Source organism: Cetorhinus maximus, chromosome 1 (assembly GCF_964194155.1).
Source record: "Cetorhinus maximus chromosome 1, sCetMax3.hap1.1, whole genome shotgun sequence".
Taxonomy (NCBI): Eukaryota; Metazoa; Chordata; class Chondrichthyes; order Lamniformes; family Cetorhinidae; genus Cetorhinus; species Cetorhinus maximus.
In genome coordinates this window covers 11,192,837-11,204,899 of record NC_135879.1, presented here as the reverse complement: position 1 = coordinate 11,204,899, position 12,063 = coordinate 11,192,837, and the positions used below count along the sequence as shown (strand labels likewise).

Sequence of the window (12,063 nt, the reverse complement as noted above, 5' to 3'; positions counted from 1 at the left end):
TGGGAATTGGGCTTTGCTGGCTGGGCCAGCATTTATTGCCCATCCCTAGTTGCCCTTGAGAAGGTGCTGCCTTCTTCAACCGCTGCAGTCCATGTGGTGTATGTACGTCCACAGTGCTGTTAGGAAGGGAGTTCCAGGATTTTGACTCAATGACAGTGAAGGAATGGCAATATATTTCCAAGGTGAGTGACTTGGAGGGGGACTTCCAGGTGGTGGTGTTCCCATCTATCTGCTGCCCTTGTCCTTCTAGATGGTAGTGGTTGTGTGTTTGGAAGGTGCTGTCTAAGGAGCCTTGGTGAATTCCTGCAATGCATCTTGTAGATGGTATACACCGCTGCTATTATACGTCAGTGGTGGAGGGAGTGAGCGTTTGTGGATGTGGTGCCAATTAAGCGGACTGCTTTGTACTGGACGGTGTCCAGCTTCTTCAGTGTTGTAGGAGCTGCACTCATCCAGGCAAGTGGGGAGTATTCCATCACACTCCTGACTTGTGCCTTGCAGATGGTGGACAGGCTTCGGGGAGTCAGAAGGCGAGTTATTCGTTGCATGATTCCTAGCCTCTGACCTGCTCTTGTAGCCACAGTATTTATATGGCTAGTCCAATTCAGTTTCTGGTCAATGGTAACCCCCAGGGTGTTGATAGTGTGGGATTCAGTGATGGTAATGCCATTGAACATCAAGGGTTGATGACTGATCCTCTCTTGTTGTAGATGGTCATTGCCTGAAACTTGTATGGCACAAATGGTACTTGCCACTCGTCAGCCCAAGCCTGGATATTGTCCAGGTCTTGCTGCATTTGGACATGGACTGCTTCAGTATCTGGGGTGTCACGAATGGTGCTGAGCATTGTGCAATCATCAGCAAACATCCACATTTCTGACCTTCTGATGGAAGGTCATTGATGAAGCAGCTGAAGATGGTTGGGCCTAGGACACCACTCTGAGGAACTCCTGCAGTGATGTCCTGGAGCTGAGATGACTGACCTCTAACAACCACAACCACCTTCCTTTGTGCTAGGCATGACTCCAACCAGCAGAGAGTTTTCCCCCTGATTCCCATTCTCTCCAGTTTTGCTAGGGCTCCTTGATGCCACACTCGGTCAAATGCTGCCTTGATGTCAAGGGCAGTCACTCACACCTCACCTCGGGAGTTCAGCTCTTTTGTCCATGTTTGAATCAAGGCTGTAACAAGGTCAGGAGCCGAGTGGCCCTGGCGGAACCCAAACTGGGCATCGGTGAGCAAGTTATTGCTAAGCAAGTGCCGCTTGATAGCACTGTTGCTAACCCCTTCCATGACTTTACTGATGACCGAGAGCAGACTGATGGGGCGGTAATTGGCCGGGTTGGATTTGTCCTGCTTTTTGTGTACAGGACACACCTGGGCAATTTTCCACATAGCTGGGTAGATGCAAGTGTTGTAGCTATACTAGAACAGCTTGGCTAGGGGCGTGGCAAGTTCTGGAGCACAAGTCTTCAGTACTATTGCCGGAATGTTGTCAGGACCCATAGCTTTTGCATTATCCAGTGCCTTCAGCCGTTTCTTGATATCACGTGGAGTGAATCGAATTGGCTGAAGACTGGCATCTGTGATGCTGAGGACCTCCAGAGCAGGCTGAGATGGATCATCCACTCCATAGTGATGTTCTAAATCTGATGAAGTGTAAATATAAACGTTATAATTTGTCATTACTCTTTACAGCTGGCTGATTTGCAATGTATTTCCAGCATTTTGTTATCACACACGTATTGTAACTGTTTTCTCCTTAGAAATTTGTTAAGTGCCCTCCGAAACTGTCACCCATCCCTCATTCTCACATTTTCTAATGGTCCAGTTAATTTATTTCATGTGCCTTTGGCAGCTCCCATCATCCTGCTTTTTCCACTAAAAATTTGAATTTTTACACAGATACAACAGTACATTGTTAGCATCTTGTCCAGTCTGTCAAGATGTTAGTAGCCTCAGCTGCTTTTAAATAGGCATGGCAAGCAAACCTTCACAAAACTGTCAAAACACTTTAAAAAAAAAATACTTATTACAAAAGCATTCAAATTGACACAGTCAGATCCAGGGTTTGAAACCAAGAGCCCGTTCTGACTCTCAGGTCTATTGCAGGATTTAGAGTCAAAATGCAAAGTTGATGCAGTAACCTTTTTTCCCTCCAAGATGCTTTAAGCAAACTGTAAGCATTCGAGGATAGTTTTAAATGTCTTAGTGTCATCTGGTGGCAGATCATCAATATTGCACCAATTTAAACTACTTGTTATATTATCAGCCTATCATACATTTGCAGTACCTCCAAACAGACGGATAATTTTGCAGGTTCTCAAATTAAACATCACTTTGAAGATGTTAATAAGCATAATTTTCCTCAAAACACATTAAACCACAAGAACAATTTTTAAAAATTAAGTCACTCTGTTATGCTTCTCTCCATTCTACATTTCAATCTTCTTGCTTTGCAAGAATAAAATCAGATTTGAAACTACAGCAATAATGAGGCATTTGAATAATTTCCCAGTTCACCAAGCACATTAGCCTTTAAAACATTATTTGCAACTCCCATAATGGCAGTAAGCAAATGCAACGCCTGGTGTACTCATCCATTCAGACTAGGAAGCTCGCAGCTTCAATATCTGTGGAGTTAGCCGAGTAGGGGCAGCAATACAATAGCTTCAGTGCCTGACTGAACACAACATTGTTCCGGATCCAGACTTTCCAATGGCCTCTTCTGGAAACAGTGTTTTATCAGTGATGTCTTTCCTTCCTCCCCCACCTACAATAATCAAATTATCTGCTAATATTCACTGTCCAGGCATGCTGGAACACATCCAACTGCAAGTTAGTGTCTTCACAGCAGAGTGAAATCAAAACAAGTGATTGCTATGGTGGGGGTAGGAAAGGGACACTGAGTAGTGACTTATATTGGATGGTACTGTAACTGAATAACCCACATATCAGCAGCATTTTGAAATGACCTCACATATTTTTCATTTTGATTAGACTGGCTTTCTCTCTCTTTTGACCTTACCAGTTCATGGTACCTCCAAAATAGTGCATAGTTATACTTAAATTATGCTTGGCATAACTTTAATTCACGTGACACATTTACCATGTAGATAGATTTTTGGGGAGGCCTACAATTTTGATCCACTTCTAAAAAACAAACTTCAAATCAATTACCTCATTGCTATTTTCTACTTATTCAGTGACTTTTAAATTTAAGGTTTATTTTTCATTAGTTTCAGAAAGGCATTGTGTATGATCACTATTTTCATTTTTTTTTTTAAAGTTCCTGAAAGTTAAACTTAAATTAGACTAACCCCATTAACCTATTAATGTTTTGTATGTATTTTTTAAACATAATTTAGATTGTGCACAAATCAAGTATTTTCAATCCTCTTCATCTTGCATTCATCAGGACACTTCGCAAGAATACCAATATAAGGTGGAAACAACAATTTATACTCTATGTGAAGTGAATGCTGAGTGGTTGGCAAGTGAACTCTGACTGATAGAGGCATTGCCATGGAGAATGCATCAGTGATGGTGACTGACAGTTAACTGCCAAGCATTGTTTGAAATTTAAACCAGGCAGCTTGACCCTGATTGCTCAGGGAATTGCCCTGAGGAATGAGTCAGCAAATGGCTGCCACTTATTTTGTCTAGCTGAAACAGGAGCAATGTGTGTACATGTTCTTTCTGTCTGCAAAGAACAGGGCCCTGTGTATTAACATATGTAGCTTCCAGTACACGCAAATGCGCCACACTGCAAGCCCAACTGACAATCTTAAATTGGTTGTCAGCATAATTCTTAGTACACTGAGGATTATTTAGCAAATTTTGTCTTTTTTCAGCAATACTCAAGTTCTGTACTACCAAACAACTACTTTGAATCCATAAAAATGTATTTAATGTCTCTATTTCCTCTTCTAATTCTTCACTTTAAAAATTATTTTTAAAAATTCTAACGCTTCTGTTGAGTATATCATTTATACATTCTTCTGTGCCCTCATTCAATCCAGACGTGCATGGTAATCAGTATTTCTGGTTAATAGTTTTTCTGCTATTTTTGCCTCCCTCCTGCTTTGACCACCCACAACTTTACACTGTAGACTGAAAATTCCACAGCTCTGGAGCTGCCTTGAAATGGTTATTTTGTAACTTTTGTAGCTAGGCACTTAAGTGCTACTGCCTCTCCTTAAATCCATAAGTCACCCAAAATTTAAAGTTAATTTTATATCAATTATGCATTCTTCAGCTGCTACCTCCCAAAGCATGAGTCTCAAATAATCAGTTGCAACGTTGTCAACCTTTTTTAAAAAATAGGTGATCCAGAAGCCAGTTTTATTTAAACCAGCCTACGCAACTTACACCAGTCTTCTTGGGACCAGTAGGTGCTTCAGACTGGCCAGGCAACAGTGCTGTCATGAAGTAACATCATGTCATTTGTGCATCATGTGCACTGGTCAAATCATCACTGTCAATCTGCACGTGCACTCAGTAAAATGATTCAAGAAATCTAGCTGCAATCTAAAAGAAAGTCATTATATTTATATTGTTATATTTATATAATCACTTTGCTTTCTCAGGATGTCCGATTGTACTGTAGGCTATCCCACAGAAGGAGGATATAACTGTGTCACTCTTCCTCTGTTTAGTAGTTTTGGTGTCAACGTTAACTCGGTGGTAGCAACTAACTATTTGAGACTTAAGCTTTAGGAGATAGCAACTGAAGAATACATTAGTAATATAAAATTAGCTTTAGATTTTGGGTGGTTTATGGATTTAAGGAAAGGCAGGAGCACAGAGTGCCCAGCTAAAGAAGCGACATAACAGCCATTTAAAGGGAACTCATAATACAGACATTTTGGCTCCTGTGGGAAAAATAAATGTGGTCCCATAAGCACCAAAATGATGGAATTTTCCAGTGCTCGAAGAAAAATATTAAAAGCTTATTTGTACTAAAACAATCTTACTGGAGTCAAGTCCACGATGCCACCACAAATTAATTTGCGGACAAAAATGCCAAAGTCGATTCACGGTTGAAGCCAATTTTATTCTCACTAAATATCAACAGGATAGCAATCAAAAGTAGCAAGCCTGGCAGTTTCTCCCTCCTCCCCCATGGATTGATGCCAGTTCTAATGCCCCTCCCAGCCTTCTGGCTGACATCAGCTAACTTAGCAGAGAAGGATAATCAAACCTGAGCTGGATGAACTCACTAAACCAACTTCATAGCATTTAATAACATTTTTTTTTTAAAGAGGTCATGAGGTTCAAGATTACAGCTGGAAATAACAGTTAAATTCTGAGAGTAAATCTTAGAAGCTGGGACTGTAGGTGAGTTTTACCAATAAGTTGAAAGCTTTAGTGCAGCTCTGGAATATAAACAGTTCTTGCTTTCTGCAACCTAACTGAGGATTTTTCACACAGAAAACACAAGCAGCATGACACCAATTATTGAGCTGTACCATGTATATATAATGGTGCACAATTGTGCAGATTTCTGGCGTCACAGAACAGCTGCTGGATCTGTTCAACATGCAGACATGAATTCAAGCATGCGCTGGTCTTTAATTTTTGCCATCCTTTGCATTAAATACCACATCAAATAAAGGTCCTAAGCTGCTCGTGACAGCAAAACTTTACTGAAGCCAGCACTTTTACTTCTTCCATAAACAAAAATTAATGCAAATACTGTCTCTTTATAAATTTAATTCTAGTCTTCTCTGATCATGCATAATTAGATAAATCTAATGTAATCATGATTACTTCCTTATATTGATTCTGCTTCCTACACTTGACTGGAGGCATTATTCTTACATTGAACCACATTCACAAGGAACTTAAAATGCTAGAACTATTAAAAGAAATCTTTATGTTTTACTTGTTCACTTGCATTAAGTATAACATTACATTAAGAAATGAAGTGCAAGCTAAGATAAAGATCAATTACTGGCATCTAGCAAAACTTTGACAATGTATTTCTGACCAAAGAAATAATTCAGAATATTCCAAATTATTGAATATACATAAAGAAATCTGCAGAACACTAATTACTCAATTGTCCCTATTTCAGGTTAAATCTGTGACCATATGCTTACAATATGAATTCAACCCTTAAATAGTTTAATGACCAATAAATGTTACAGCCATACCCTATGGTTTTAATAAAAAATTGTACAAGCATGATGATGACAACAAAAGCGTAAACTCAGGATTTAACGCCCAATAAAGTGCATCAGCTTAACTTTCCTCTTTCGAACTTCAAAACTAATGCACTAAATTATTTCCAACTATTTGATTTCATCTATAACAAAGTATCATACGTTATATTAGAAAACAAGTTTAACATTTGTTGAAGCTTATTTTCACATTGACTTTCTGACAAATGATCAGATTTTATGCAGAAAAGGTTGCACTCTACCACAGCACAAGCAAAAGCATCTAATTACCTAATACGGTAAAAGTTCCAGGAGTTTTGTTGATTGGAGACTTATATGTTGCTCTTTAACATTACAGTATGTTGTGTCACAACAAAACGTTTTGTTCATCAGTTCCCAGCAAAAACACCTATTCTACCATTCAGAGTCAAATACAAAATCATTTTTCCAAACAATATTTAAGGGATCTGTTACTTTCACAAGCAAGACAACTCCAACAGGACTGCAACATATGCATGTCTATAAATAGTTTCATGTTATCTGAAACTTAATTCCTAACATGGTACCAGTCATATCAATCTACAGCCAGATTCTGGCTGGCAAATGACAACTTCATAATGTTCTAGTGAAGATATTTTAGAAGTCTTTCAGTGCAAATTGGCAGTCAAGTCACTGTAAAATGAAAAACTTCCTTCAGAAGATAATTACAATGAGGAAGGTCACCAGTCAATGTAGTTCATCCAATCTAGAAAGCCCTTATAGCTCCCCCACTGCTGCATTCAACTGCATCTTCAACAATTAGGGTTTTCATCTCCACTACTCTATCCAAGGATCCAGTCAATGGATTAATTCCTTGATTCCAGTATCAAATTTGCTTTTTACTCATTTGAACCTATGGTCCCTTCTTGTACTCCACGTTCTAAATTGATTTTCCAGATTTGCCTTTTACACACCATTTATTATTATATACTTCAACAAGATGATTTCTCAGATACCTTTTCTCATGACTGAAAAGCCCATTTCTCTCTAGGGGACAGTTCGGAAGTGCTTATTTGCACTGAATCCAATGTTTGAACATCTCCCTTTTGTCACAGGAAGCCTTGAGTCACAGGAACCAGGACAGAACTCGAATCTCCAAATATGCGGTGACCAAAGCACAAAGTTGATCATGACTTTAGCTGACTGTCGTTCAACATTTCTGCTTTGTTGATTGTTCGACATCTCCAATCAATGGAAAGTAGTAATGAGTTTACTAAACATGGGTCTTTTACACCTTCACTTATATATGTCAACATCATTCATTAAGTTCATGGGTTGCTCATGTTTCTTTCCAATTCACTGCAATTTACCCTTGCCTGCATTCAATTTCATCTGCTATTGCTCTGCCCACTTACATATTTTATGCAAACAATTTTCCAATTTCTGAGTTGTTCCTGTTGATTCCACTGCCCCTTCTTGCTCATTGGGAACCTGAGTCCAAGTTACTCTTATAAATTTGAAACAATAGCGTTTCATCTGTGATACCTGGGGCATCACACTTAGTATTTCCCTCATTTTGACTGAATCTTTCAGGACTATTCAAATGATTTAATTTATATGAACCCCAAAATAATAAAGTCAATGCATATTTACTAATGCAATTTCAACCATGTATATTTAACAAGCTGAATCTCCCCATATAATAGCAAACATAGCTAAATTACATTGTCAAATTCTAATTCTTCTGTCCATCAGATGACTACAAAGAATCAGCATTTTCACAAAGTTGGGATCCAACTCATAATAAGACCACTTACTATCCACAATTATCAGTTACTATCCATAATTACCAGTTGCCCACTTACAGCCAACAATACAATAGAACACTAAGATAAAAGCAAACACATTCTGCTGTCTTACCTTTATGTCATTATCAGCACCTTCCTTAGTCTTTAACGCTACCAATAACACTCCCTTTGTCCTGTGTCCATGCCATCTTTGTCAAATTTCTCCTTAGCTCCTGCCTATCCCTGACCTTCTATTTTGCTCCACCCCCTCTTAAATAGTATAAAATCCATCACATTTCTACCTTTCTTTAGCTCTGAAGAATTCATAGACTCGAAATGTTAAGTCTGTTTCTCTCTCCACAGATGCTGTCAGACCTGAGATTTTCCAGCATTTTCTGTTTTTAATACAGTAGAACAACCTGGTACAATTTGAACTAATCACAGGTTTACATACTATATTTAAAGGGCATTTTTGTAAGTGAGTACAAAACAATAAACATGTAAAGAACTTAAGTGCTACTTAAAAAAGTGAAAACATAAATACATGCTTTTAAACAATGATTGTTGATGATATTAGGGAAACCACACATTAATCAGCTCAATGGCATAATGGAACTGAATTAATACAACATTTATACAACATTGCTGCCTCCTGAAATAAGTGAAGTGGCATACATATCTCTCGTGAAATCCAACCCGGTAGTGGTTTTGTTCACTGTCTCTAACCCGAACCTATGTTTGGCACTCTAGTCATTTTATTCTGATGACAGGCAGGCCAAATATCAATGTGATTTTCACATCCTTGACCTCTGCTGATCTTCAACCAACATCAGGAAAGGTTTGTAGTTAGACATGTAAAGTCACAAATTCACCTTCAGGGCAACTTCACACAGATAAGCTAAGTTACTTTCCAGTCACGTTTAAGACTTTTAAATAACTGCATGTGAAAATCTCACTTTTGCAGTTGCCCAGTACTTCAAACCTGCTCTGTAGTAAACTGTGAATATCAGCAGTTTGACTGTATCACAAAACTGTTCCACTGGAAGTGATCCCTAAAGATGGGGCCCACAGCATTTGCAATAATGGAAGCATGGAGTGGTAACATCTCCTGAATAAACAATATCGAGTGATACGACACTGCAGCACTAAGTGAGATACAGCGTTGTCTTAAGCCTGTTCAGGTAGATATGACAGTTGCCGTGACAGCATATCAAGAAGAGCACAGAGTCCACACAGCGTCATGAACATCTGTCTTACAATCAGTAATACTAAAAGTGCATATCTACTGACTTATCCCATTGCTTTTCATGGCACCTTCGGTGCAACATAAACACAAGTTGTGTGTGTAAAATGTTAAACTATCAGCCTCCATAACTCTTCAATGAAAACTCACTCTCTTCCCTCTTTGTTCTCACTGCAAGAAAAAGCAAAATATAATCAACTGCCATTAAATCTTTAACCTCTCCAGTGATGGTTCAACCACACAGGCAGTTCCCTTTGCACCTAAACGATCATTGAAAGGCTGTACTTTCAGCCACTTAGGATCAATATTCCACACTATAGTGTCATATAGGGCTAACCCGGGCTCAGTTTGTAGCATTCTCGCCTCTTGAGTCCGAATGTTGTGGATTCAAGTCCCACTTCGAGACCTGAACACAAAAATCTAGTACAGAGGATGTATGGCTCTGTCAGAGGTGCCATCTTTCGGATGAGATACTAAACTGAAGCCCTGTCTGACCTCTCAGGTGGACATAAAAGATCCCATTGCACTATTTCAAAGAGGGGTTGGTATCCTGGAAAATATTTATCCCTCAATCAGCATTACAAAATACAACTTAACCAAACATTATCACGTTGGTGGGAGCTTGCTATGGCGAATTAGCTGCTCCATTTCCGACATTACAACAGTGATTGGACTTCAAAAAGAAACTTCATTGGCTGTAAAAAGCACTTTGGGGTGCCTATGGTTATGAAAGGCTCTATAAATGCAAGTCTATTTTACACAACTCCCTCCTAAAAACTGACCTCTGTAGCCACATTAGTTAATCATTCCCCCATTTCTAATCCCTCCATCTTTACCTCAGGACCCTTACCACCGTCTGTAGAGCAATGTGACTAGCTTTTGAGGTTAAAGGCTCTATCTAAATGCAGGCTGAGGTTAGTGAGGGGGATAGGGAGTGGGACAGGGGGAGTGGGCCAACATGGGAGGGGGAGGGGTGAGGGGAGGGGACGGGAGGGAGTGACGGGAGGGGGGGGACGGGGAGGGGGGGGACGGGGAGGGGGGGGACGGGGAGGGGGGGGACGGGGAGGACGGGAGGGGAGGACGGGAGGGGAGGACGGGAGGGGAGGACAGGACGGGAGGCGGGGGAGGGGAGGACAGGACGGGAAGGGGGGGGGGGAGGGGAGGACAGGACGGGAAGGGGGGGGGGAGGGGAGGACGGGAGGGGGAGGGAGGACGGGGGGGGGGGGGAGGAGAGGACCGGGGGGGGAGGAGAGGACGGGGGGGAGGGGGGGAGGAGAGGACGGGGGGGAGAGAGGACGGGGGGGAGGGGGGGAGAGAGGACGGGGGGGAGGGGGGGAGAGAGGACGGGGGGGAGGGGGGGAGAGAGGACGGGGGGGAGGGGGGGAGAGAGGACGGGGGGGAGGGGGGGAGAGAGGACGGGGGGGAGGGGGGGAGAGAGGACGGGGGGGAGGGGGGGAGAGAGGACGGGGGGGAGGGGGGGAGAGAGGACGGGGGGGAGGGAGGATGGGGGGGAGGGGGGGGAGAGAGGACGGGGGGGAGGGGGGGGGGGAGGACGGGAGGGAAGAGGAAGAGGACGGGGGGGGGGGGAGGGGGGGGGGGAGAGAGAGAGAGAGGACGGGGGGGGAAGGACGGGAGGTGGGGGGGTGGGAGAGGACAGGAGTGGGGGTGGGGAGGGGGGACAGGACGGGAGGGTGGGGGGGGGGGACAGGACGGGAGGGGGGGGGTAGGGGACGGGAGAGAGGACGGGAAGGGGGGGGGAGGGGACGGGGGGGGGAGGGGACGGGGGGGGAAGGACGGGAGGGGGGAGGAGAGGGGGGAAGGACGGGAGGGGGGAGGAGAGGGGGGAAGGACGGGAGGGGGGAGGAGAGGGGGGAAGGACGGGAGGGGTAGGGGTGGGGTGGGAGGGGAGGACGAGAAGGGGGGGAGGGAAGGACGGGGGCTGGGGTGAGGGGAGGACGGGAGGGGAGGACGGGAGAGGGGGGAGGGGAGGACGGGAGAGGGGGGAGGGGAGGACGGGAGAGGGGGGAGGGGAGGACGGGAGAGGGGGGAGGGGAGGACGGGAGAGGGGGGAGGGGAGGACGGGAGAGGGGAGGACGGGAGAGGGGAGAGGGGAGGACGGGAGAGGGGAGAGGGGAGGACGGGAGAGGGGGGAGGGGAGGACGGGAGAGGGGGGAGGGGAGGACGGGAGAGGGGAGGACGGGAGAGGGGGGAGGGGAGGACGGGAGAGGGGGGAGGGGAGGACGGGAGAGGGGAGGAGGGGAGAGGGGAGGACGGGAGAGGGGAGGACGGGAGAGGGGAGGACGGGAGGGGGGGAGGACGGGGAGGACGGGGGGGGGGGAGGACGGGGGGGGAGGGAGGGGGAGGGGAGGACGGGGGAGGGGAGGATAACGGGATAGTAGAGGGTGGAGGGGAGGAGTGAGGCAGGAGGTGGGGGAGGGGCCAGAATGATAAGGGGGGTACATGAGGGGAAGGGGGACAATGAGCTGATGGGGTCGGTGAGGTGGAGAATTAGATGAGGAGGTGCGATGGGCGGGGGCGAATTCTCTCCGAATATGTCCCCGAGCCCCGCGTGAGGAGAAACGAAGTCATTCCCTTCCCACCCCGTGTTTAACCACCCCAAAATACGGTGCGTTCCTGTCATCGCCCCTCAGCCAACCCCTCCAACAGCTCTACCGTGTCTGTTAGGAAGAACAAGCAGCCAGTTGCCCATCAAAGCCCGCAAAGTGCTGATGGCCGCGCCGCGGGGAACTCACATCAAAATCCAACCGTCCACCAGCCAGGGGACCTAGCAACCTCCACAACTGCCTTACACCCGCCTGTCTGCACCCGGGGCCTTTACAACCTCTCCTCACGGCCTAACACCTCTTCAATCTCACCGGGGTAGAAAGGC

General features: G+C 44.5%; 1 protein-coding gene across 3 annotated transcripts in view; it reads right to left on the bottom strand.

Moving 5' to 3' along the window:
* aimp1a (aminoacyl tRNA synthetase complex interacting multifunctional protein 1a) overlaps positions 1–12,044 on the bottom strand; it is a 61,852-nt gene extending 49,808 nt beyond the window's left edge. Inside the window, exon 1 of one of the 3 annotated variants that reach the window (XM_078531951.1) lies at positions 11,927–12,044. In XM_078531951.1, coding sequence (XP_078388077.1) covers positions 11,927–11,928 — 2 coding nt within the window. In that variant the 5' untranslated portion in view covers positions 11,929–12,044. Of the gene's footprint in view, positions 1–6,455; positions 6,572–11,846 lie in introns of those variants that run through there. The other 2 variants (XM_078532018.1, XM_078532099.1) reach the window with 2 other exon arrangements.
* Between the last annotated feature and the right edge of the window lie 19 nt (positions 12,045–12,063).